General features: G+C 48.0%; 1 protein-coding gene across 1 annotated transcript in view; it reads left to right on the top strand.

Moving 5' to 3' along the window:
- Positions 1-1532: 1532 nt before the first annotated feature.
- The window catches only part of TBC1D2 (TBC1 domain family member 2), a 46951-nt gene continuing 21623 nt past the window's right edge, over positions 1533-26860 (top strand). Inside the window, exons 1-5 of the mRNA XM_069474470.1 lie at positions 1533-1895; positions 5104-5233; positions 11787-11934; positions 18463-18596; positions 22091-22287. Coding sequence (XP_069330571.1) covers positions 1533-1895; positions 5104-5233; positions 11787-11934; positions 18463-18596; positions 22091-22287 — 972 coding nt within the window. The remainder of the gene's footprint in view (positions 1896-5103; positions 5234-11786; positions 11935-18462; positions 18597-22090; positions 22288-26860) is intronic.

The raw sequence follows: 26860 nt of genomic DNA, 5'->3' as shown, positions 1-26860 counted from the left end.
ACAACTCTAGACAGGTGTGGATCCAGGTTTGGTGGGGACTGGAATTTATACATTGTTGAGGGACTTCTGAGGGAAAAAAATGACAAAATTATGAACACAAAATTAGGTACAACGATGAATGTTCATTTAGAGTGAGAAAATAAACCATAACAATTTAAGAGCTCTCTTCCAGCATTTGGGAGAAAGGCTTCCTGCTTGCAGCCTTCCCACCTGGAAGACTACAACTTCAGCGGCCCCTGCAAAGGAACGTAAATTTCCTTAGCGTCACCCTAAATCTGCCTGGCAGCGGGGAGAGGTGTTATTATTGGTTCCATTTTTATAGATGAGAAAACAGACTTAGGTTGAGTAAATTGCTCAACATTGCAGGGTCGGAATCTGAAAATTATGCGAATGGACTCCAGAGCCCTGCTCTTTACCCCACGCCGCTTCTCACTGACATCACGGAGCGTGCACGAGGGCTTCGTTAAGGATGGCTGAGGGGCGGCAGCTAAACAGGAGCTGAACAGAAGGGCAGGAGAAAAACGGAATGAAGCCCCTGAAGAGGTGGACGGAAATGGGCTCCACAGCTGTAGTAGAGAGTGCGCCTTATACAAGAAAGGGAGCACTGTAAGGAGAAGAGGTAAAATAAGGCAGAAATGGAGCGAGTTAGTCATACCCTACGTACTTCGATTTATTTACAAATCGTACTGAGCCCAACCACGCCCCAGGCGTGGCACTGGGTTTCCGCAGCGCAGCGGCTGGGCCTGGGCACCCCAGCAACGCGACCGGCGCTGTTAGGAGGCGAAAGGGAGCTAGGACAGAGGGCGGGGAGGCCGCAGCTGTCACCCGAAGGACAAAAAGGCCCTCCGCTGAGAGCCACTGCGGTGCCAAACATAGCCGAGAAAAGGTGGGCGGGCAGCGCCCAGGAGCCGCGTGCCCGGAGCGGCGCCGGAAATGGGGCCCCCGAGCCCGGCGTCCCTCTCAGCCAATGGCCGCGTGATGCGCCGTCCGACGGTGGCTTGCGCACCTCCAGAAAAAAGGCGGGAGGCCCATGAAGCGCAAGAAGGCACTATCTGTGTATATTACTATGCGAGCTACCAGGGCAGTGTAGCCAGGGACAAGCGTCTTTCCCCACGGTTAACCTAGGCCAGTGCCGGCACTCCTTTAACCTGAGGCCGGGCACCCCAGCTGCCCTCAGTAAAGATGGCTGATTGGCGCGGCCGGGGGGCGGGGCGGGGAAGCCGGAAGTAGTCTGGGCTGGGAGGAGCGGATAGACGGCTGTTGGGGCGTGGCCTGTCGGCAGGGGCGTGGCCACCCTCCGTAATCTGGGTTTGAGGTTTTCGAGGCTCACGCCGGGCAGCCAGCCGCGTCCCTGCCGCCTCCCAGGGGCGGGTCCTCCACTGGCTCCGCCCGCGCCCAGGTGTCTCCCTCTTGGGAGGTCCCTGCTGAGTCTCCAAGATTTCTCCCTGGTGTTCCGCCGAACCCTTGTTTCTCCGTGGACCCGTTGTCCCTCCGCGGTCCCCTTGTCTCTCTGCGGTCGCCGGCTAGCAGCGATGGAGGGCGCCCCGGAGTCTGGCTCGTCCGCCCCCGGGTCCGCAGAGCCCGCGGGTTCTGCGAGGGGCCCCGAGGAGCTGCCTCCAGAGGAGTCGGAGGGCTGCGCCCGGCCCCTGGAGGCGGCCCCAAAGAAACTCTGTGGGTATTTAAGTAAGTTTGGCGGCAAAGGGCCCATCCGGGGCTGGAAATCCCGCTGGTTCTTCTACGACGAGAGGAAATGTTATTTGTATTATTCGCGGACCGCGCAGGATGCTAATCCTTTGGGCAGCATTGACCTCTCCAGTGCGATCTTTGACTGCAAGGCTGACGCCGAGGAGGGGACTTTCGAAATCAACACTCCCAGCCGGGTTATGACCCTGAAGGTAAATGGAAGGGTTTTCTCCTTTCCAGCCTGGATGAGTTCCCCGGGCATGGCTGGGCGCGGGTCTGCGGTCACAGTAAATTGACTGGAACAGTGATCACCGGAGTGTTCCCAGAACTTTGTGCTTTCCAAAGCGCATTCACACCCATTTCCTCATTGGGTTCCCACAAGGCAGGCAAGATGGACCCATATTAGGAGTCAAGAAACTGAGTCATAGAGACATAAAGTGACTGGCCTGAGGTCAGGCATCTAGAGAGTGGTATAGTCCACACTTGGAATCTTTCTACTTCTTGGTGCTGTTTCAAAACTTTACTTCGGGGTGTGCCTAACAATACAGTTACCTTAGCTTTCTTGGGACTGAAGTGTAGTCAAATACAGTCTTTGCAATCCTCTCTCAAGGCCAGGAATCTGATTCACTTTTCTTAGTCTTTTGGCCAAGGGGAGTGAATGCTGAGACTTTGGCAGGGATTAGGAAGATAAACAGTTAGGTTTCACTGATCAGCCTAGATTGTTCATCTAGACATGTCTAAACCTGTTTTTTTTTTTTTTTCCGTCAGCAGTAATAGGTAAATTTTGTTTTATCATCGTGTTTAACTGAGAAAGCCTCAAATAGTGGAAAAACCACATATTTTGAAATCAGACAGGCTTGGATTCAAATTGTACATTTGCTACTTAATAGCTGTGTGACCCCAGGTGAGTTACTTAACCACTCAGAACCTAGGTAGATTGTAAACATCTGGCACATCACAGGCACCTACAAATTGTTGAATTAATCTCAGCCTAGAGAAGAGTCTGGCACCTAGTGGGTACTTAATAAATGTTGAATAAACACACATGCATACATAGGATGATGGAACCAAGGTCAGAATGCTCATGTCGAGACAAGGTGTCCTGTAATTTAATTGGAAAGACATACCTACGCTAAGAGTTTTGTGGGCATCAGAGAAGAGTGTGCCAAGAGATAGTCCCCCCACCTCCAGCTAACTGGGTATGCATGAATGCCCACAGGTTCAGTTCTCCTTTACTGATGGGGCTTAGCTGGTGACCAGGCTGGGGGACTTGGTTAAAATCTTGTAAACCAGGAATTCCAGGCCAGGGGAGGCATTTTAGAGGTCATGTGGTTCCTGGGTCTCTTCCACAGGCTGAGTGCTGTATACAGGGCCCGTGTACATGGTCTTTACTCTTCCGCCATTCCATGCATGGGCCTGGCTCTATTCTAGACTCTGGGGTGTGGCGCCAGATCAGCCCTGCCCCCTGGTTCTGGTGAGAGACTGACAGGCAAACTGGCATGCACAGTAAAACATTCTATAGAGACCCTGTGATAAGTCTGTACAAGAAAAGTGTGGTGACAGGAGGGGTCATTTCCGCTGAGTGGAAGGGCTAGCCACAAAGGCATCATGGAGGAGGGACCAACACCTGAGGCTTGAAAGAAGAAATAGGCGTGTGATGAACAGACAAGGAAGAGAAAGGTATTCCAGGTCAAGAGAGCCCCATGGGCAAAGACAGGAAAACGTGATCCAGCCCCGAGTGTCCAGGAACTCAGAGGAGCCGGGGATGCAGAGGGGCTGGAAGGATGGAGTTGAAGAGCAGAGGCCCAGGGGTGAGGCATTTATGAGTTAGGCTGACAGCTTGGACTTTGTCCTGTAGGCTGCGGGAAATCATCAAAGAGCTTTAAGCAAGGAAGCACTGTGAGATTAGAATGTTTAGGAAGCTCAGCCTGGCTATTGGGTAGAGAACAAATTAGGGGAAGGCAAGGGTGGTAGTCAGGGTGCCCACCAAGAGGTGATCAGGAGAGGGTGACGGCTGAGCCAGAGCTGTGGCCATGGGCAGGGAGACAGTGGAGGTGGCTCAGGGTCATAGGGAAGTAGAATGTTAGAGAACATCAGGGTGGCTGGAGTAACTGGCTGACTCCCTGGTTACTCACTGACAGGAGGGAACTCAGGATGAGGAGCCCACGGGACATCTAGGTACATGGCCCCCACAGGAGGACAGGGACCATGTGTCTTGGCTCAGCCCTGTATCTCCAGCACCTAGCACAGTCCCTGACACATGTAATAGGGGCTCAATGTCCACTTATCAAATGAATTAATACAATGGGATATTTGGGTTTGGCTGGAGCTCATCAGCATTAAGGTCATGGTGAAACCCTGAAAGGGGTTGAGTTCTCTCAGGGAAAGTGCACAGAAAGAGAGGACTGATGGGCATCATTTTGTCTCACTGATACCTGCACAACAGGCTGAGGGTCTTTTTCATGAAGCCTCCCGGCCTAGTACACACCTCTGGACCCCTGAGAGGCAGAGCTTGCCCCAGTTGCCACTAGCCTGCTGCTATTCTTTCTCAGCCTTGATCATGGGCAGGTCTGTGGGCTCCCCATCCACCCCCAGCGAGCCGCCCGTCTTCTGCAGCCCACCTCAGCTGATCTCAGGCCTCCTTTATGGAAGCCATAAATCCCAGCAGAGTTCTGTGGTCTAAAAGTGGGCCACCGGGTTCTGGGACCAGCTCTACCACCGCAAGCCAGGGCAGCTTCAGGGCCTTCGTTTCTTCGTTTGTGGAAAGCACTGATCAGTCCTGCCTTGCCCTGGTCCTAGAGGAGCCAGGGAATTAATGGATGTGAAAGTGGGTGTTTGGACCATCCAGTGCTGGGAGACTGATGACCAGCATTTACCATTAACTTATTTGGTGTGCTAGAGCACCTGGAAGGTGCCACCATGTTGTCACAGCATGTGGCCGTCCAGTCCTCATTCATATCCATGATTCAGTGCTTTCCCAAAGCAGGAGGGATCACCTCCATTCCTCTACAAGGTGGCAAAGCCCCACCCAATTTAGAATTCCAAAGTTCTTCCCCTCTCTCACAGCACCTCCAAATTCCCCTATCCAGTGAGCACATTTTGAGTACCCACTGTGTGTCACGTACTGTGTGGGACGCTTTGCTTTCCTTATCTCATTTCATCCTCATACCTGCCCTAGGAAATGTGTGTTATTGTCACCATAGTACAAATGAGGAAACTGAGCAGTTAAGGAGCCTACCTCTAAGTGGGAGACCAGACCCTGATTATCTTCTGTGGCCTAGAAGCATGTGGTCTTTCAAAGGTGAATACCTACCCACAGTGACCATTTTTTTTTTTTCTGGGAAAGAGAGAGTTCCTGTCCCACACCCAGTGCCACCCTGCAGGCACAGGGCCTTGCCAACTAATCCTTGTGCTTCTCAGGCCGCCACCAAGCAAGTGATGCTGTACTGGCTGCAGCAGCTGCAGATGAAGCGCTGGGAGTTCCACAACAGCCCGCCTGCACCTGAAGCCGCCCTGGCTGGGAATGGGCCCGCCCTGCACCTCGAGCTAGGTACCCAACGGGCTGGTCTCCTGCCCACACACCCAGGGCTCTGGTGATTAAGCCTTTACTTTCCTGTTGAGTAAGCTGGAGGAGCCAGGGATGTGGCTCAGGATTAGTTAGGGCAAGAATTTGGGCTTGGAGGCCAGACTGCCTGGGCTGACATCCTAATTCTGTATGATTTAGGCAAGTCGTTTAACCTTTCTGAGCTTTAGTTTCCTTCCCTGTAACCTTCATAGGGTTATTATAGGATTAAATGAATCCATACACCTAAAATGGTTAGAACAGTGCCTACACATAGTCAGGGCCCAGTAAATGTTAGCTGCTATTGTGACAACTATTATAGGAAGGTCTCAGAGAGTTTCACAGAGTTTTCATGAGGAGGGTTAATGAGAAAATGCAGTGTCATGCTTGCTGCTTATGCAAATGCTTTTGTACAGAGAGTTGGGTAGATCAGTGATTTTATACCTGGTATTCTCATAAGACAGATTCCTTTGCACCCTCATGGCTTACAAATGAAGGTTCTTGATCCCGAATCTTAGAACATCCCAGCATGGATGAGCTCAGGAGATCACATCCTCCCACTGGCACGCTGCAGCCAGGAACATGATTGGCAGGTTTTAGAATTGAGATAGACCACCTCACAGCTGGCCCTGCAAGAACACGGAAAACCAGGTCCCAGCACAAGGCTGCAGATTGTCTAAAGTGCCTCATCCTCATTTGACAGCGAGGCTGAATAGGCAAGGACAGGAGTTGTCACCAATCGCCTCCTGGACCTCTGTACCTGGATGCTTTGCGTGTCCAAAACTGAGTGCATCCTCCTTGACCCTTCTCCTTCCCCAGTGTCCCTTCCCTTGGTAGATGGCTCCCCACATACTGTCCTCCACCCTTCCTCAATCTCGGCCAGCGAGTCCAGTCAGGCACCATGCTGACCATTTTTGCTCTCTGACCCACACGTTGGACCCAGGCATTTCTCGCCACCATTGCCTGGGTCAGACCTCATCACTCAGTTGAAAAATTACAGCAGCCTCCTCTCCAGGCCTGCACCTGCCCCCATGCCTCCCCACACCCCAAGTGAGCTTTGTAAAAGGAAAACCTGAGCCCGTCACCCCATCCGGGGCTGGTCCACCACCCAGCTCCTGCGCGGGGTACTCATGCTTGTCCCTCGTGACTTCACCTCTGCCTGCTCTCTCAGTGCCCGCCTTGGGCTCGATATTTCAGCAGCAGCAGGTGAGCCTCTGCGCTCTCTCTCCTTTGCCTGGCAAATTCCCGCTTATTCTCACGGGCCGAGCTCCGTTGCCGCCTCCTCTTGCCACCCTCCCCCTGGAAGCCTTCTCGGACTCTGCCCACTGGACTTTCTGTGGGCGCTCAATGCTTCCTTCAAACATTTCTAAGGAGGCCTATCACATAGTGTTCTAATCATCCCTGTCCTTGTCAGTCTCTGGCCACTAGCTCTTAAGGATGCAGATCATTTCTTTGTCACCTGTTGCCCCCAGTCCTTGGTGCCCTGCCTGGCACATTGGCTATTTGTGGAGTGAATGTGTGAGCAAATACATTGAACTTTATAATTAAATGAGTAAAGAAATGTAAAGCCCTTAGCATAATGTCACGCACGTAGTGAGTGCTCAATACATGTGGTTGTCCTACTAATCACGTTGTATGTGTGTACATAAGTGTGGGTGCTATTATTGTCATAATAGTACATGTACACATATATATGCAGTTACTGTTACAATAACTGCTCCTTGGATTGTTAACAGCCATCATCAGTGGTTTCTTTGGGGTTTCTTTTGGAGGGTTTCTTTGCTTCTGCATTTCTACTCCAGCCCCCACTCCCCATTTGCCAGGGAGCCACACAACCCTGGCTGCACCAAAAATTGCGGCCGAGTTGACAGAATTGCCAAAGGTCAGCCTCAGACTAGAAGCGAGAGGAAACCCTCCCGATGACAGAATTCTTGTGTGTCTAGAACTAGAATTTGAAGAAGTAGATTGTCATAGCATGTCTCTGGGGTCCCACAGGCTCTTCCATTGCGGTGAACCTGTTCCAGGTTCTTTAATTCTGTGGCTTCGCTTCAGCACACGCAGCAGGCCTTGCTGGGCTAACCCCTGCTAGTTGCCGGGATGACCAGATGCCAGTCTCCCGAGGAGGACGCTGGCGTGCGACTCCAGAAGCAGGGATGTGGGCTTCTCCTCGTGAAGCCTTTCTCACCTCACAGCAAGTCTGTACCCTCCTGGGCCAAGGGCCTGGACAAAGCCTTCCCCAGCACACCCAGAAAGACATTTCTGGAATCCCGAGCGAGCCAGCAAGCCCTGGATTAGCCGTCTGGAGCAAGCTGCCCCACTGTCCAGCCACCACCCTTCCTGGGGAAGCAGAAGCCTGTTCCCAGGACGGCGAAAACCTCCTGACCCATGTCTGACTTTGAGTCACAGAGACTCCATCTGGTAAAAAGTGTCTTGTCACTGCCCTTGAGCAATCTGTAAGGCACATTCTCTTTAGTTTTTAAGCATTTACAACTTTGATGCTTTACATAAATAGTGGTTTGTTTCTACAGAGCCAAGAAAGATCAAAGAGAAACCAACAGATTTATAATAAGAAGAATAACATGTTGCCAAAGTAGACTAGAGTTTACAAAGGACTTTTATAAATGTACATCATCACCAAAACGTGCATACTATTTATCAATGCTGCTCTAACATGTTACATGCTTCATCTTGTCTAATCCTCACAACAATCTTACGAGGTAGTTAGTGTTACTCACATTTTATAGAAGAGGAAATAGGCTTGCAGAAGTCCTGTCCAAGATCACATAGTAAGAAAATGTCAGTGCTTAAATTCAAACCCTAGTCTTCAGACTCACACCTCCCTTCCAAAGCTGAGGGACAGCCGTCTGTCTCGGGCCCTCCCAGGAAGCAGTGACCTCCTGGGCCAGACCCATTTTTGTCTAGGCAGTGACTTCTTCCCACTGGTGATGGGGCAGCCCCTAGGGCTCAGGCAGGGAGAATTGCAGATAAATGCCACTGAAAATTCTTTGTGTGGTCCCCTCATGGAGGGCATTTATCCAGGCTAGAGAGGGACCCAAAGGCCCCAGACCACAGCCTTGGGTCATCAACTCTGTTTCCTATGGAAAATGCTAATCTCTGCTGTAACATTGCCATCATGTGCTGCCCATCCTTGGACAGCCCTTCGCACTGGGGCCTTGTGGCTTGCTGGACAGCTCCTCCTGTCCTGGAACGGTCTGCTTGTCAGAAAGGCTGCTCTGATAAGCCACATAGTTTAGTAATAAAAGCAAAAGTGAGGAACTGCATTTGAGTCTATAACTGTGCCACCTGCTAACTTTGACCTTGGCCATGAAACTTACCCTCTCTGAGCTACTGTTTCCTCATTGGTGAAACCAATCAGAGATAACACTTAACCCCCAAGACTTAGTTCTCTGTGATCTCAGAGCAGATCTAGGGCCCAAGTGGTGGTTATAGGAAAACAGATAATGGTAGGTAGGGGGGTACTTACTAAGGTATTAAGATCTTAGAAAATCTGTAAATTTTTTTTTTTTTTTTTTTTTTTGCTCTGAATGAGGAAGAATAAAGGTGGTTAAAGTATTGACGAACAAGGCCAGGCGTGGTGGCTCATGCCTGTAATCCTAGCACTCTGGAAGACTAAGGCAGGAGTTCAAGACCAGCCTGAGCAAAAGTGAGACCCCGTCTCTACTAAAACTAGGAAAAATTAGCCAGGCAACTAAAAATAGAAATAAAAAATTAGGGGGGGCGTGGTGGCACACGCCTGTAGTCCCAGTTACTCGGGAGGCTGAGGCAGGAGGATGGCTTGAGCCCAGGAATTGGAGGTTGCTGTGAGCTAGGTTGACCCCACAGCACTCTAGCCCGGACAACAGAACAAGACTCTGTCTCAAAAAAAAAAAAGTTTGATAAACAAGAAAATCTTATTTTGAATCAACTCAAAGTCTGTATATAAAGACTACTTTGAAAGATGTCCACAGTATGGGGCCTTATGGTTTTCTAAACATTTCTGTGTACTTTAACTCCAAAGGAGACAGGATGGAGAGTATCCTTGTTTTTTTAAAACAAAAAAAAAAAGTTATTTCTAACCAGGTCACAGCACCATCCTCGCAGAAACAGGGCTGGGTTTCAAATCTTCTGACCAAAGCCAGGTTCAGTACTTCAGCCTCGTCTGCTCAAACCCCCTGGGACTCTGGTTTCCAGCCAGATGAGATCCAGCCTCTTAGCCACACCCTTTTCCGTTCGGCCTTCCTGGTCCCATCTCCCCTGGGGTCCACCCCACACACTCAGCTCTGGGTGTGGAACCCCTTGCTGTTGCCTGTACCTGCACTTTGCACAGAAAGATCCTTCCTCATTCCTCCTGCAAATCCAAATCAACTCCAGTCCTCGAGGCCCTGCTGCAGTGCTTCCTCCTTCCAGGAAGTCTTCCCTGGCCAGAGTTGGAGGGATTCTGTCTCCACCTCCCAGAACTGCCCCCCAGCTCCTGCCCACCTGGTGTTCCCAAGATGTGCATTCTTCCCCTCCCCTGCTCCTAGGCTGTGAGCTTCCCTTTGATTCATCTCACTTTCTCCAGGCCCACCTGGAAGACTTAGGTTAGACAAGCAGTCTGTATTTGGGGAGAGGGTGAATTGAAGGGAGGATCTCAAAAGCATGGTTTGTGAGTAGTGTTAGGAGTGCTGGCCAGCCTGCCAGGTCCAACAGAGCCTATTAGGAATTAACGAATGTATTGTCTGTTGTTTCAATTATTGCAAAGTTTGTTTTCTCAAGTAGGTTGAACACTTGGCCCCGCCATTATAGTTCATATTTTTGTACCCACACTCTTTTTGCAGATATAATGGAAAAACAAATTTCCTCTACCCCTAAAGTTTTCAACCTCTCGGTAAGAGGGCTCCAAATGAAGTGTCTGCTGCCCTCGTAGGTCTTAGGAGCTGCCTAAGCAAGATCATCCCATCCCATAAGCAGTCTTGGCTCTTTTCCAGTTTTGATAACCCTCAAAATTAATTTCTAAATATTTCACCTTCTCTCTCTCTTATACTTCAATTAATATTTCCTTGAGACCTTCCTTAACATTAAATTAAACATTTTGAAGTCACTCACTGTAGAAGAATCATTGTTTAAGCAGAAAGTTTGGAAAACAGAAAAAAGAAAAAGTACCTGTAATCCTATAACCGAGAGGCAGCCAGTGTTAACATTATGCTGTGACCTTCTGCCCCCCTTTTATTTAAACATTTTGGATGATATAATAATATCAAACATCCTACTTTACTTTTTTTTTTTAGAAGGCAATCTCGCTATGTTGCCCAGGCTGGTCTTGAACCCCTGGGCTCAAGTGATCCTCCCACCTCAGCCTCCCAAGTAGCTGGAACTACAGGTGCATGCCACCACACCTGGCTCTACTTTGCTTTTTGACACTCAGTAGTGTGACCCTAACATTTCCCTATGTTTTAAAATCTCTTTATAACCATCTATTTTTGATGAATATATATATATGTATATTTGTAAAGTAACCTTCTTACTGTAGGAAATTTGGAGAACCAGTAAAATATAATGAGAGTAGCCTGCTCGCTTCAAATACCGTCATGCAGCTCTAATTGCTGTGTAGATTTTGGGGTATATTTCTTTGAAACTTTTTCTGTACAATTGAGATCATACTATAAACCCAATTTTTTATCTAGCTTTTTCCACTTAATATTCTTAATATTCTATTGCATGCATGTTCCCTATGTTCTTAAGCATTCTTCATTAACATTGTTTTAAATGGTTGAATAATATTCCATTATACGAAGGCATCATGATTTACTTAACCTATTCCCAGGTATTTAGATCTTTATAGTTAGTTCCAATTTGAGGCTATTGTAAACAATGCCAGGATGAACCTCTTGGCACATAAAGTTTTTTCTGCATTCCTAACGTCTTTAGGATGGATTCTCAGATGTAGAATTATCTGCAGGTCTGCATATATTTTTTTTTTTTTTTTTTTTTTTTGAGACAGAGTCTTGCTTTGTTGCCCGGGCTAGAGTGAGTGCCGTGGCGTCAGCCTAGCTCACAGCAACCTCAAACTCCTGGGCTTAAGCCATCCTCCTGCCTCAGCCTCCCGAGTAGCTGGGACGACAGGCATGTGCCACCATGCCCGGCTAATTTTTTCTATATATATTTTAGTTGGCCAGATAATTTCTTTCTATTTTTAGTAGAGACGGGGTCTCGCTCTTGATCAGGCTGGTCTCGAACTCCTGACCTTGAGCGATCCACCCGCCTCGGCCTCCCAGAGTGCTAGGATTACAGGCGTGAGCCACCGCGCCCGGCCAGGTCTGCATATTTTTAAGGGGCTTCTGGGAGGGCTGTACCAGCAAAATGCATCATTTTCCGAGCTGCAGAACATTCGATGAGCAGCTTGTTTTGCTGATGTTGACCTACAGAGAAGGCTTGCTTGCCCGTGCGGCTCCCCAGCTCCTGCCTGTTCCCCATCAGGGCTGTGCCCGTAGTGTCCCACCTGTCCAGTCTTTCCAAGTGCAGTGACCCTGCTGGATTGATTTCCCTTTCCTTTGTTTCCCAGGGCAAGAGGAGGCGGAGCTGGAGGAGTTCCTGTGCCCTGTGAAAACGCCCACTGGGCTTGTGGGCACGGCAGCTGCCTTGCAGCCGGTCCCTGCCATGCCCTTGTCCCTTCAGAACATTTCCCTCAAGCACCTGGGAACTGAAATACAGTAAGTGCCAGTGGGGCCGAGGGGCTGGCCAGGCTGCAAGCAGCCCCCTTCTGCAGGGCCTGACCTGGTGCGATTCCCCTGCAGGGAGGCAGGCCAGGGAAGAGGGTTCGGGGCTTTACTTTCAATTAATCACATCATCGCTTTAAAATATTACATTTGTTGTTCTGGTTAGAGAAGTAGTATGTGTTCATTGTAGGAAATCAGAAAATCTGGAAAAATGTTAATTTATGGATATGAATTGTACATTACCCATAATCCTATCACCCAGAAAAACATTCTTAGCATTTGGTATATCTCTTTTCTCTATATTTTCTATATATGTACATGCATAATTGAGATATTGCATATAATGTAGTGATGCCTTCACAAATATCTACCCGTGTCAAACTCATCAAATGATTCGCTTTTAACATGTGCAGTCAATCAAATCTGAACTACTTTTTTCATTTAGTAATGCATTATACACATACTTTCCTATTGTCAGACTTTGTTTTAAATAGTGCATAAGAAGGCAGCAGTATAGCCTGGGTGTTGGAGCCAAACTGCCCGGGTTTGGATGCTGGCTCCATCACACTCCATGGGGTGTGCCTTGCCAAGGTGTTTGGTTTCTCTGCACTGTACCTACCTCATTAGTAAATGTAGATAGAGTGGTGCTCGCCTTGTAAGTTTAGCGTGTGGGTTAAATGGGCAAATGCATGCAAATTGCTTTAGAATTGTGCTTGGCAATCTTAAGCGTGTAATAAATATTAGCTGCTGCTACTGCTGCTTTTGCGGGGGTTGAAGGAATGGAAACTTTCAGGAAGTCAAACTGTACCCAATACTGATCCTATTTGGGCACTATTTTCTATGTGAACTTCAGGCAAACTGGGATCTCTTAGAAGGCAGAACAGATTGCTCACTGGGCTTGGTTTGGGGACCCCTTGCTCTGTGTGACTCAGGCACAGAATTTCCCTCTGCCAGCTTCAGTGTTTGAATTTGTTTGGGTGACCAGGAGGGCGGTGATGCCCTTCCCAGGAGAGAAGCAGGTTTTAGGGAAAAGATGACACATGTCCTTTGGGGCCTGCTGACGGGAGGTAGAGCTACCCCACAGGCATTTGGGTGGAGGGGCCTGGAGCCCAGGAGAGAGATCAGAGCTGGAGAGAGAAGCTTGAGGGTCACAGGGCATGACTGAGGGTGAGTGGACAAGGAGGGCACTCTACAGAGGATTGTCCCTCGGGAAGAGCTGAGGGGAACTGGGTGCATTTGGGAGCAAGCCAGGACAGAGAGGAGGCCTGTGAAGTCCACCCAGCCAGCCAGTGTGCGCCCAGGGCAGTCTCACCAAGACAAAGCTGAGTTCGTGCCTGATGGAGGCCACAGCAGCAGAAGCGGAACAGAGAAAATGCAGAGACCGGGAAAGGAAGGAAGTTTCAGAAGATCAATCAGTCACTTCCCTCCTGTCACATGTGAGGGCACTCAGAAAATTCGAGGCAACATTGCAAGAGAAATGCCCTGGGCTGTTGAGAGCCCCAGACAACTTGGAGATCAGGGCTGCCTCTGTGTCCTCACCCCTTTGCCCTGGCTGGTCTTGGAGCTTGAGGTTGGTGCTGCCATGAGCCCCAGTCATACTCAGGGCACGGGAACAGGGAGCTTCCTGAGCACCGTGCTAGGTGCTTTAAGCTCTCACGGAGTTGTCTGGACAGACCGTGAAGTGGTGTCATGACATGGTTAAGTTCTCAAACCTTGGAGTTGTCCAGGGCTGACACTCAGCCCCACCACCTACTCCTCTGTGGGTTTGGTTGCTCATCCTCTCTGAATCTCAGTTCTCCTCTTGTCCAATGAGGGTGATGATAATATTTACTTCATTGGGCTGTTGTGAGGATTAAATAAGTAAAATGTGTTATAGTGTTTAGCTTAAAATTTGGCCTGTGGAGGGGCCCAGCCAGTGTTTGTTGTGGATATGTTCATCATCCCATTGCTGAGGAAACTGAGATTCAGGGAGGAGAACTGGCTTGCCCCAGGTGTCTTTCCAGAACAAGGCTTTATGACTACCACCCTGTGCTGGCCAGGCCTTTCAGACCTGGAGTTAAACCTAAACAGAAAATGGTCTATGAACTGCTCCAAGCAAACTTGACAAATTTATGAAACAGAGATGCCGCCTCCAAGCACAGTGATTTGGCTGGGTGGGGACCACCTGCACTATTTCAGAAGGTAGTGAGCTCCCAATCCCCAGAGATGTGTGCTAGGGCTTAGAAGGCCCTTTGCTGCCCTAAAGTTGGGGTTTCTGTGCCCTCCTACACCCCAAGGATGACTGCTTGTGAGCCCTGGGATGTGTTGGGGAGACTGCATTTCCTGGGCAAGGCAAAGTGTGGGCAGCAGTGACAGTCACCCCACCCAGCCAGTGCCTCTGGCTATAGGAATGTGACCCTGGGTCTCTCTCCAACTCATGTGGCTTGTGGTTTGTGAAATCCATATGGCAGGGCCCAGCACAGGACCTGGCACAAAGTGATGCTCAGTAAGTAATATCACCCGTGATGTTCATCATCATTCTTTTCAGTGTGACTATACTTTTGTGTTCAGATGGGGAGAGTAAGAACAAGGAAGGGAAAGTGACTGGCCCAAGGAGTCAGAAGCTCCTTATTATAGGACCTCAGTAATAACCGAGCAAAAGGTCAGGTATTGGGAGTGCTGAGTTCTAATTTCTTCTCTGCTCTTAGTTCAGCTGATGAATTTTTCCTTCCATCCGTCAGTGATGGTATCCATGAAAGTTCAGTCTCATTCTTTTCATATTCTGGACCCAAATGTACCAAAAAACTGGATCTTGTTTTAAAACTAAGCTTTAGATCAAATGGTGATTCTTTGAAATTGACAAACCTTTAGCTAGACAGAGCAAGGAAAAAGAGAAGACTCAAATTACTAAAATCAGAAACAAAAGAGGGCATTCCTACCACCATTACAGAAATAAAAAGTATTATAAGAGAATACTAGGCACAACTAAATGCCAACAAATTTGATAACTTAGATGAAAATGGACAAATTCCTAGAAAGACAAATTGTGGAAATATATTCAAGAACAAATAGAAAATCTGAAAAGACTAGTAAGTAGTAAAGAGATTGAATTAGTAATCAAAATACTATCCCACAAAGAGAAACTCAGTACCAGGTAACTTCACTGGTAAATTCTACCAAATATTTCAAGAATTAATGCAAATTCTTCCAAAAAATAGAAGAGGTAACACATCCCAACTCATTCTATAAGGCCAATATTATCCTGCTACCAAAACCAAGCAAAGACATCACAAGAAAGCTACAGATCAATATCCCTTATGAAGACAGATACAAAGATCAACAAAATACTAGCAAATGGAATTCAGCAGCATATTATCACAAAACGCATTATACACCATAACAAAGTGGGATTTATTCCAGCAATGCATGGTTGGTTTCACATCTGAAAATTAATTTATGTAACACACTATATTAACAGGATAAAGGCGAAAACCACATGATCATTTCAATAGACTCTGAAAAGGCTTTTGACAAAATTCAAATACCCCTTCATGATAAAAAACTCTCAACAAACTAGCACTGGAAGAGAACTTCCCCAACCTGGTAAAGGGCATTGATGAAAAACCCAAAGCTAACATATTTAATGATGAAAGACTTAATATTTCCCCCCTAAGATCAGGAATAAGACAAGGATGTCCACTCTGGCCACTTTTATTCCAGATTGCTCTGGAGGCTCTAGCCAGGCCATTTACGCAAGAAAATGAATTTAAGCCATCCAAATTGGAAAGGAAAAAAGCAAAACCCTCTTTTTTTGCAGTTGACATTTTGTATATAGAAAATCCTAAAGAAAAACTATTAGAACTAAGAAATTAGTTCAGCAAGTTTGCAGGAGGCCAGGCGCAGTGGCTCATGCTTGTAATCCTGGCACTCTGGGAGGCCAAGGCGGGAGTATCTCTTGTCAGGAGTTCAAGACCAGCCTGAGCAAGAGCGAGACCCGTCTCTACTAAAAATAGAAAAATTAGCAGGGTATTGTGGCATGCACCTGTAGTTCCAGCTACTAGGGAGCCTGAACCAGGAGGATCGCTTGAGCCCAGGAGTTTGAGGTTGCAGTGAGCTACGATGATACCACTGCACCCTACCTGGGGTGACAGAGTGAGACTCTGTCTCTAAATAAATAAATAAATAAACAAATAAGTGTTGCAGGATACAAGATCAATATAGAAATATCAATTGTATTTCTGTACACTGTAATGAACAATTCAAAAATGAAATTAAGAAAACAATTCCATTCACAATATCACAAAAAGAATAAAATATTTAGGAATAAATTTGGCAAAAGTAATGCAAAATATATACTCTGAAAACTCCAAATACTGTTGGGAAAAAAAAACTAAATAACTGGAAAGATATCTCATGTTCTTAGATCAGAAGACTTAATATCGTTAACATGACAATACTTCTCAAATTGATCTACAGATTCAATACAATCCCCATCAAAATTCTAGTGGCTTCTTTGCAGAAATTAATAAGTTGATCCTATAATTCAAAAGCCTGGAAATCCAAGAAACCCAGAACACCAAAAGAAAGTTTGAAGAGTCCCTCTTCCCAATATCAAAACTTACTACAAAGCTATGGTAATCAAGACACCGTGGTGCTGCTATAAGGATAGATATATAGATCAGTGTAATAGAACCAAGAGTCCAAAAATAAAGCATCTATGTCAGTTGATTTTCAGAAAGGTTGCCAAGACCTTAATGGTCTCAAACTCCTGACCTCAAGTGATCCTCCCGCCTCGGCCTCCCAGAGTGCTAGGATTACAGGCGTGAGCCACCGCGCCCGGCCGGAATTGTGTACTTTAAATAGGTCAATTGTATGGCATATGAATTATGTTTCAATAAAACTATTGCATAAGTATTTTTAATTTAGTTTGAGTAGAACTTGTCGGCCCTGTTGGGGAGGGGCAGGAACGAATCTATGCGCTGCCAACATGTTCTGCACTTTACCTGAGTTACCTCATTCAGTCTGCGGAATGAGGCAGCCTCGATTTCTCAGTGAGGGAAAAGCACCTTTTAATAACCAAGGTCTTTCAAGTTCAATGAATAATCACCCAAAGATTCCAGTTAGGTTGAACAGTTTTTTGCCTCTACTGTTTTGAGAATCATATATTCTATTTCTATTCATTCCACAATTACCTCAGAAATTTTACATTGCATATTTAACTTTAAGTCTGTGTTGGTATTTGTGGAATGAGGGTTTTTCACAGGGATTTGTCCATTGTTAGAAATATACATCACACATAGGGATTACGTAACAAATCCAGGTCTCCAGCACAGGTCTGTAGACTTTCCCTTCCTTTGTTCTGACCACATGATAGTTGGCCTTTAAGTAAATGCCCTCCTAAGGCAGTGTTTTCAAACTGCTGACCGTGGCCATAGTAAAAAATAATTTTTTGATATAGTTCACTACACATATAAGTAATTCACAAAATATCAATGCTTGCTAAGTGGGGTGCACTCTTATACTTTCTATTTCATGGTTTAAATTCTGGCCACGACACTGAACTGATTTTACAATCCACCAGTGGGTCACAACCTGCAGTTTGAAATACACTGACCTGGTGAACTCCTTTAATCATTTCCTATTCCCTGTTATTAATTTTGGAATGTGTCTTCTTTTATCTCTTTGCAAGGACAAATAGCCTCAATCCAGCTGTTTTTTCATCTGGCTCATTATGAATTTTTCTGTGGTCTGTAGTCTCGGGCCAGCCTTTAGAGCTTCCTAGTTCCTTCCTATAAACCAAACATGGACTGACCCTTGTTTCTGACCACATGCAACCCGGTGTCAGGCACCAGCAGGCATGCAGGTAGATTAGAGCCCTGTTCTTAAAGAAGTGACACCATGAAGCTTAAGGCTAGACAAGTACTTGACCAAGGTGTGGCAAGCGTGTAAGCTCCTTTGAGGCTCTGAGATCACAGTGAGGTCAGTGAAGGCTGCAGAGTGGACAGCTCTGAGTGGAGAAAGAAAGCAAGGGGGAAGGTGCCAGGAGATGTTTGCAACTTAGCAGAAGCTGGGAGTCACTGATGGCTTTTGAATCAGATAGTTAGGAGACCAGATGAAGGTTTTAGGAAAATTAGTTCAGCAAGACTATTGAACATTCATTCAACACACTGTATTAAGCGCCTTCTATATTTTGGACTCTGTTCTAGGCATTCTAGATGCATCAGTGAACAGAACAGACAAGCATCCCTGCCCTCGTAGAGCTCACATTCCAGCAGCGGGATTAGGGGGTGAGGGAGTGAAGCTTATATTGCTCATAAGCACTATAGTGTGTGGAAGGTGATGAGTGCCAAGAAGGAGGGTGAGGGAGACTGGGAGTGGCGTACGTGGGGCTGCATTCTGCAAGGTGCCAGGAGTCTGGGACAGCACTGCGGATGACTGGGGTGTGGGGACGAGGCTGAGCTCCAGCAGTGCCAGCAGGGAGGGCAGAGGGACAGGATGGCAGGACTGTCAGCCTCATGCTCCTCTGTGCTCATGTCCTTTCAGAAACACAATGCACAATATCCGTAGCAACAAGCAAGCCCAAGGAACAGGCCGTGGACCTCCAGGGGAAGGGTCTCCACAGAGCGGGGAGCCTCAGAGGGAGGAGCAACCCTTGGCCCCTGACCCCAGCACCCCAGGTGAGCCTATGTCCACTCTGAGCCACCTTCAGAGACCAGCCCCTCAGGGCTGAAATGAGTGCTTTGTCTCCTCCCTGTGAACCAGCATTTGTGTGTTCGTGTGTGTCTCAGTCTGCTTGGGCTGCTGTACCAAAATACCATAGCCTGCAGGGCTTAAATAACAGACATTTATTTTTCATAGTTGTTTGGAGGCTGCAAGGTCCAAGACCAAGGTGCCGGCAGGTTTGGTGTCTAGTGAGGGCTCTCTTCCGGGCTTGCAGTCGGCCGCCTTCTTGCTGTGTGCTCACATGGCTGAAAGAAAGAGCTCTGGTCTCTTTTTCTTCTTCTGAGGGTACCAATCCCATCATGGGCTCCAGCCTCATGACCTAATGTAAATCTGATCACCTCCCAAAGGCCCCACCTCCTAACACCATCATGCTGCGGATTAGGGCTTCAACACATGAATTTGGGGGAACACATTCAGTCTACAGCAGTGTGTCAAGATGAAACTTTCCAGGTCGCTCCTGGGTTTCTAGAGGTCTAGAAGCAATGATTTTTTTTTTTTTAATTGTGGTAAAATGTACATAACAAAATTTACTATTTTACCATTTTTGTTGTCCAATTCAGTGGCATTAAGTATATTCATGCTGTTGTACAACCATCACCACCATCCATCTCCAGAACTTTTTCATCTTTCCAAACTGAAACTCTTAGCAATGATTCTTGAAGAAATAAAAGAAAATATCTCTCACTTTTTTTCTTTCCTTCTTTCTTACTCTAAAAAAAAAAGTACATATATATATAAATATATATATATATATGGAAAGGGTATAAAAATGCCTTTCTGGGGTGATCAGGATCAGATCTGCCTGAAGACATGGAGCAAATGGCCTTTAGGCTGACATGGCATTTTATTGTTTCTTTTGCGACACATGAGTGACTCACACCATCAGGAAGTTGGCTTCTTTGGAATTGGTATTGGTACCCTTAGAACATATTTCAACTTAAAAGCGGTTGGGAGAAAACTGCTGAGGCAGCACTGTGGGGTCGTCCTATGGCAGAGAGCACTCCTGGGCTACATAGAAATGGCTTTAGAAAAGGCAGCGCTTTGGAACAGTCAGTGCCTGGGGAGGCCCCCGCAGGGCACAATGAGCAGTCCACGAGAAGGTCAGTACTGTAGCGGATAGATAATAGTAAAACTAGACTTATGTAGCTGTTACTTTGTGCTAGGCTGCACTAAGCATTTTTTTGGTAATAACTTTATTAAGATCTAATACATATATTATTTACCAATGTAAAATGTGCAAGTCAGTGGCTTTCAGTATATCCACAGAGTTACGTAACCATTACTGTAATCAGTTTTAGAAGATTTCTGTTACCCCATAGAGAACTTGCATCCTTTAGCCATCAACCCCGAATCCTCACCTCCCATAGCCCTAGGCGACCACTAATCTACATTCTTTCTTACTTTCTGTCCTATTCTGGACATCTGCTGTCCTTCGTGACCAGCTTCTTTCATTTAGCAGAGTCTTTTCAAGTTTCATCTGTGTCCTCTAAGCAGTTTACCTGCATTGATCTGTTTAATCCTTACAGCAGCTGGAGCTGTAGACACTGTCATTATCCTCATTTGATAAATGGGGAGACCGAGGCATGAAAAAGTGGAGTGACTTGCTTACGGCCCCGCAGTAAGTGACAGAACCAGGATTTGGGGCTATGTTGCTGCCCCAGTCTGGCCCCATATTGCTGCCTGAAGCCTCATTTTCCAAGTCAGTGATTTTTCAAACAACATCTTTATTGCCAGACCCTTGTCCCCCTAAACAAACTCTAATATGGAAAGCAGATAAAAGCAGAGTTGAGGTGAGGCTGGGAGTCTGGGCTCCTCCTCTGCTCCTCCCACTCCACCTTCCCGTCTGGGTCAGCCGTTGAGACACTCCCATGAAATCCCAGGGCACTGACTGAAAGCCACCGTCTTAGGCCTCATTTTCTCCAGCTGTAAAATGGGTGCAGTGATCCCTACCTCACCCATCCTCAGGGATGGTGGACAGTAGTGTTATCAGAGGGCAGCAGAGATCCAGGGAGTCTCCCTGCTCTCCTAGACCCCATAACAGGAAAGAGAAAGAGGCCTTGCATCCCTCTGAGCTCTGCAGTCTGCTTTGTACAGATTTCTCTTAGGTCTGGAACAAGACCATTCTGTTCTTGCACCCAGCAAGGTCAAGGAGTGTCTGGTTCCTGTCATCTACTGTAGTTCTTCATCTGTTCAAGACTGGCTGGCCCTTGGCCTGGTCTCATGCTAAGTCCTTCATCGAATCCCCCAAGCCTTCGAGTCCCATAGCACATCCTTCTTCTTAATACCTTTAACAGCTTAGTCTTAAAAGGATTGGTGATAGTTTACTAAAATTAGGGGGAAAATAAGTGAGTTATTTGAGTTAGGAGATTTAGATAAAATCGAGATAAGAGCCTACAGAATATCTGAAGGTAGGCAGCAAATGTGGCTTTGAGCTTCCCAGCAGCCAAGGCAAAGAAGGAAGTGCAAGTAGTTAGATTATTTCCAGTGTCCATATGACTAAAAACATATTTTCTTAGAAGAGGCAAAGCTTTTTCTGGGCACTGGGCTGAAAGGATTTCTTCTCCTAGGGCCTCATAACAACATGATGTATATGTCCCACGTGAACAAGCTTCTCCAAGTTCCTTGACCACATAATCAGGCCACTAAATGTCCCTTGATGTAAGCTGATGGCACAGCCCTAAAGCACAGGCTGGGGTCAACGTAGGACAAGGTGGCCCAAGGGAGTGGTTCCCTGATGTTGGATTTAAGAATAAAATTTAGTGACTTGAAAACAGTGGTCAGCAAAAGTTTTCTGTAAAGAGCCTAGATAGTAAGTATTTGAGGCTTTGTGGGTCACAGGGTCTCTGTTGCAAGTACTCACCTCTGCCTTTGAGGAGTGAAAGCAGCCATAGACAACACATAAACAAATGGCATGTCTTTATTTATAAAAGTAGGCTGTGGGCTGGATTGGACATGTGAACCATAGGTTGCTGACCCTTGCTCTAGAAGAAATATTAATAAAAGGACTGTGCATCCTTGAGGTAATCAACTATGGAAATATGTCTCCTCATTTAGCTTGGAATAAGAATAAAGTAAGAGGGTGAGCTGCTCTCTGGAGCAAGAATGCAGAGTTTTCGTTCTGTGTTTCTACCAACAGGCAGATCTATGTGCTTCGAAAATCTCCCAGTGGGTAGAGGTGGGATCTTGCCATAGAAACAAGACATCCTGCCAGGGCTTGTGCCTACGGAGAAAGCTACCTGGCAAACACCAGCAGGGTAGTATGAGGCAGATCCATGCAGCTTGGCATCTGAGGGGAGACAGGCACGGTTTAGCAGATGGGTTAAATGACTCAGCCAGCACTGTGTAAATAATGCTGCATTTTAACAAGCCCCTCAAGTACTTCTGAAGCAAGCTGAAGGTTAAGAACTGATGTCATCAGTCCTAACCTCTGTGTTTCTCCTCTGAGCAGCAAGAGAGCCAGCGGATTCTCCAAAGCCTGCACCCAGGCCCTCTCTGACCACCAACCTCATTCAGAAAGCCAAGCGCCAGAACAACACCTTCCCGCTCTTTTCCGAAGGACTCACGCGGAACCGAACTGCCCAGGAGAAAGTGGTGGCCTTGGAGGAACAGGTTCTGATGCTCACCAAGGAGTTAAAATCTCAGAAGGTGAGCTCTGGCCCCAGGGAGGCTACGGGACCCGTCCAGATCTGGAGCCTCTTGGACCAAGCTAGACAGGATGCATTAGCCCATTAGCCCGGCTGCGCACCAGCCAGTCTGTGGTCTTTAAAGGCCGCACTGCAGAACACTGCAAGTGTGCTGTTGATTACTCAGAAACATGCTGTCAAACTAGGTGACAAAAGGCCACCAAGGGCAGGTGTCTCTGGAGACCTACTTTAATAATTGTCTCTTGGACCCCTCCTGGAGAGCCACGCATGGTCTCAGCCCACACCTGAAGGAGGACTGTATTTGAGAGGGGTGATCTGGAGGCAGGGTCACAGGAGGGGCCGCCGACAGAGCTGCGGGATCTTTAACTTGGCAGCTGATAGCTGGGTGCACATATCTGAAGGACTGTCACAGGACAAAGAAAACAGGCAGTGTCTGTGGCCCCCGGGCTGAGCTGGACCAACACAGAACAGTGACAGGGAGGATGATTTGGGCTTAATATGGCAAGAAGTTAATTACTGGAGTTACGAAAAGAAAGAGCTACATGGTCGTAGAAAACAGAATTCACACACACGGACATTAAAATCGTTCAAAATTCCTACAACCCTACAACCCGGAGAGTGAGTCCTGTTAAAATCCAGGGGCTACTTCATGAAGTAGGGACAGTCACAAGGCAGGGATGCCAGGGGCTGCAGTTCTCTTTGCGTAATAAAAGCACTTAAGTGTGCATTACCATAGATCCCAAGGGTGTGGCCTGGGGGAGCCGCCAGTGGCAGGTTCCTTTTCCTCTGAGCGGAAGGCCTGAGCTATTGTGTTTGCACTTTGGCTCCCCAGGGTCCTGCTCTGCTTCCTGACCCTAGCTCCAAAGGTCATAGGCTAGGGAGGTGGGGTGTGTACTCTATTTACTCCTGAATATTCTCCTCCTTGTACATGTCTTTTCCTTTCTGCCTGTTTTTGGAGAAGACAGTCCAGAGCAATGCTCTCCCTACCTAGTTTTGCCCCTTCTCTGCCTTTCCTGCCCGGAGGAGGCACTGACCACGGTTAGCCGGTCTCAGGAGAACCGCAGAGACTTCATTCCTGGCTTCATTCCAGGTCAGGGGTTGCGCTGAATGAAGCAACTGGTGATTAGAGTTCTCAAAGGAGGGGGCTCACTCATTGATACGCTCTCAATCTGTGTGTTTATTCACCAAGTATTTATTTATTTATTTTATTTATTTATTTTAGAGAAGTGATCTCACTCTGTCACCCAGGCTGGAGTGCAGTGACACGATCATAGCTCACTAGAGTTTCAAACTCCCGGGCTCAAACCATCCTCCCTGTTAGGTTGGAAAGGCTAGTAGGTGCTCACGGTGAGGGTGGAGAAAGATCTCTCATGGCAATTAAGATATAAAAGTAAAATTTATGTTATCTTCTTAGAAGAGAGAGAAAGAGAAAGAGAGGGGAAAGAGAGAGGGGGGGTAGAGAGCAGGGAGATGGCATGGCACCCCAAAGAAAGAGAAGGGGGTGCCAGCAGTGAGGCCAAGTGGCTCCCTGATTTTAACGGGGACAAAGAGAAAAAAAAACAGTGATGGCTGTCAGCTGATAACAAAGTGGCAGCAGGTAGATAACTAAAACTGCAAGGACGTCAAAGTCCAGGACATGGTTTCCTACCTTCCTCGGAGAAGGGATCATCACAGGGGACGTGACTCTGTCCTGGAGATAGGGTGGAGGCTCTAGCTCATTCTTAACCTGTTTACTCAGGAACCCTGTAAAAGCAGATTCTCAAAAAACCAATTTTGAAAGAGAGAGATTTACATCTCTTTTCCGTCCATTCAGCTCCTTTTAGCAGTTGTGCACAACAGAGCTCCTGCAGGGTGCCTGTTAGTGAGAGAACTCAGGATTGATCTTTAACCATTACTGGGGAAATTGTAGGACTAGGTGTTTTCCTGTTATTTTTGCAAGGCCGCCCCTTTCGCTCCCACCTTAGCCTCCCAGAGCTCTGGGATTCCCATCTTCATTGAGGTTGTACTATGTGGTCTTCATTGAGGTTGTACTATGTGGTCTTCATTGAGGTTGCATTATGTGGTCTTTATTAAGGTTGTATTATGTGCATACGGCATTCTGGGTGCTGGGAAAGAACAGTGAGCGAGCGGCACAGGCCCTGCCCGTACCGCGCTTACCTTTCAGCAGAGACAGGCATGAAGCAAATCGACAGCCATATGTGTAATTACATGTGAAGTCCCTGTCGTGCCACTGAGCAGCCCAGCTATCTTTTCCTTCTGGCATCTTAGTGTTCCTGTTGGGGGCTGCTGGACGCCCCTGAGAGCTGACAGGGCGTTAACGGAGCCAGAGCAGCCCCCCGGCCCTGAACTAGTGTAGCTTCAATCCCAACCCAAACCCAGAAAGGGAAAGAAATCCTCAGTATAAACACTGCCTCCTTTCCCCTCACCTTCCATTCTTTCTAGATCATATGGGCAGCCTCCCTTGTCTTGGCCTTTCTCTCTGGGGCATTAGGAACTGTCAAATGAAGTGGAAAACTCCTGGGAGACCTAGATCCCATTTAGGGTTGCCCCTGAGTGCCGCGCACGCCTGCAGGACGCACCGTTCTCCAGTAAATGAAGGCGAGACTCCTGGAGATTAACAAGGGCTGCCCAGGCCGCTGGCAGCTTCCATACATTCAGAGTGAAAATGGCAGGAGAAAGTTGTGTGAGCATTAAAGAATCTGGATTTTTTTTATCCGGTTGCTTTAAAATAAACCTCAGCTCCGTGTCCTGGGGCAGATGGTCTAGAGGAGAATGAGTCTCGTGGCTACGGCTTTGACAGTGTGAGTGCATTTGCATGCCCTCTGACCCACTCACAAACGCACTTCAGTCTTCAGGGTGACTCAGAGCACAGGCCTTTAAATGAGGCAGCACAAGCCCAAATCCTGGCCCTGAGCAAGTTTCTTAGCCTCTCTAAGCCTCAGGTTCCTCTTCTGCAAATGGAGTCACAGCCATGTTTACTGGAGAGGCCTGTGCCGGACTCAGAAAGCCCAGTGCCTGGCACCCAGCAGCGGCCCACCGGGCGCAGGCTTTAGCGATGTGGCTGTTACTGCGGCCTTCCCCACCCTCATGCTCATCCCTTCCTGCCTTCCGGGGAGGGAGGCACTCCTCCTCGGGGCTCCGAGGCAATAGGGAAGGGAGCCTGGCAGTGCCTCCAGCAACTGCACTCCTGGGGCCATAGCAGTGACAGGGGAGCTCAGGTCCCCATTCCACCTTAGGAAGGGGGGAACCCCAACCCCCTAACTCAAGGCTTTCACTTGTAGCCCAGATACCCAAACCAAAGAGGGGAATGAGAAAAGGAGACAGACTCTTGGCCCAGACGTGGGATGGAGGGAGCCAGGACAATCTCTGGGTTCCCGTTGGTACCCCAGGCACTCAGAAATGCTGCTTGGAAGCCACTGTCCATCTGAGACCCTCAGAGTCCAGGTCATCTGCTGGGAGAGTGGCCCCTGGACTCTCGGGCTACATCTGTAAGACGCCTCCCTGTGTCTCTTTGGTAGAAGGCACCTTCTTGCTACCCCAAGCTTCAGGAGGACGTGGGAATTCCATTGCCAATGGCTTTAGTGACCCTTTAAAATTTGTATCTCAAACTCTGTTAGACGCTGTTGAGGGCACACTGGGGCTGAATCCGTCCTCAGGGGCCTCACCGTCTAGAGGGCAAGAGAAGATAGGAGCATGAGAACTGCGAGGATGCAGTGTGCCCAGCGCTGCGCTGAGGCTTTCTGTGCGTTCTCTCTAGTCCTTACGGCAGTTATCATCCCCCTTTCCTGAAGAAGAAACTGAGGTTCTGAGAGCTCCTGCATTCCCAGGGTTTCCAAGGGGCTGAGCCATGGTTCCAGGGGGTGACTTGCCCATGGGCACACAGCTGGAGGAGCCAGGATTGGGACCGTGGTCCCCTCTGTTTCCTTTCCTCCGTCATCCCACGGCGAGGGCTGGTAGCAGACACAGGCACCAGACCTGCTCTTTAGAAAATAGTGAGTGCACCACTCTCTGTGCCTCCCTGCTGTCACATTAAACCACAGGACAATTCTGATACCCATTAGGCCTTGTCTCTCCTGGTACCTGCAGCACTGGCCCCGCAAGGGATCTGGACTCCAGGAGAGAGCACCAGATGGCTGATTGGCCGGGTGACTCAGACCCTCGGTTGACAAAGTGGCACCCAGCCTGAAGACCGTCTGCCCTGGCAGATGGAAGGCTGTTGTCGGTGGTGCTGTTGGCCATCTGCTGGCTGCCGGGATGATGAACCCCCCGGGACCCTGCCTGGGGCCCTCTGGGGCCACCCCAGCACAGTCAGGATTACTGGGGAAGGGCAAGTCGTTTGTTTGGGAAACCTGATGGGGGCAACGTGTGGCCTCTCCCTTCCCTAGAACACCCGCCAGAGACTTCAGAGTGTGTGTCCCTGGCCCTGGGTCTGACACCATGGAGGGAGGGTTGGGAGGGACCTTGGCCCTTTCAGCCTGGGGAAGGACTCTGGGCACACTTTCTCTGCGTGGAGTAGGGACCCTTAGATCCTTTTTAATTATGAGTAATCTGAGGTTCAGTGAAGTGACCAGCCT

The sequence above is a fragment of the Eulemur rufifrons genome, chromosome 7 (assembly GCF_041146395.1).
Source record: "Eulemur rufifrons isolate Redbay chromosome 7, OSU_ERuf_1, whole genome shotgun sequence".
Classification (NCBI taxonomy): domain Eukaryota; kingdom Metazoa; phylum Chordata; class Mammalia; order Primates; family Lemuridae; genus Eulemur; species Eulemur rufifrons.
This window is presented reverse-complemented; position numbering and strand designations above follow the sequence as displayed.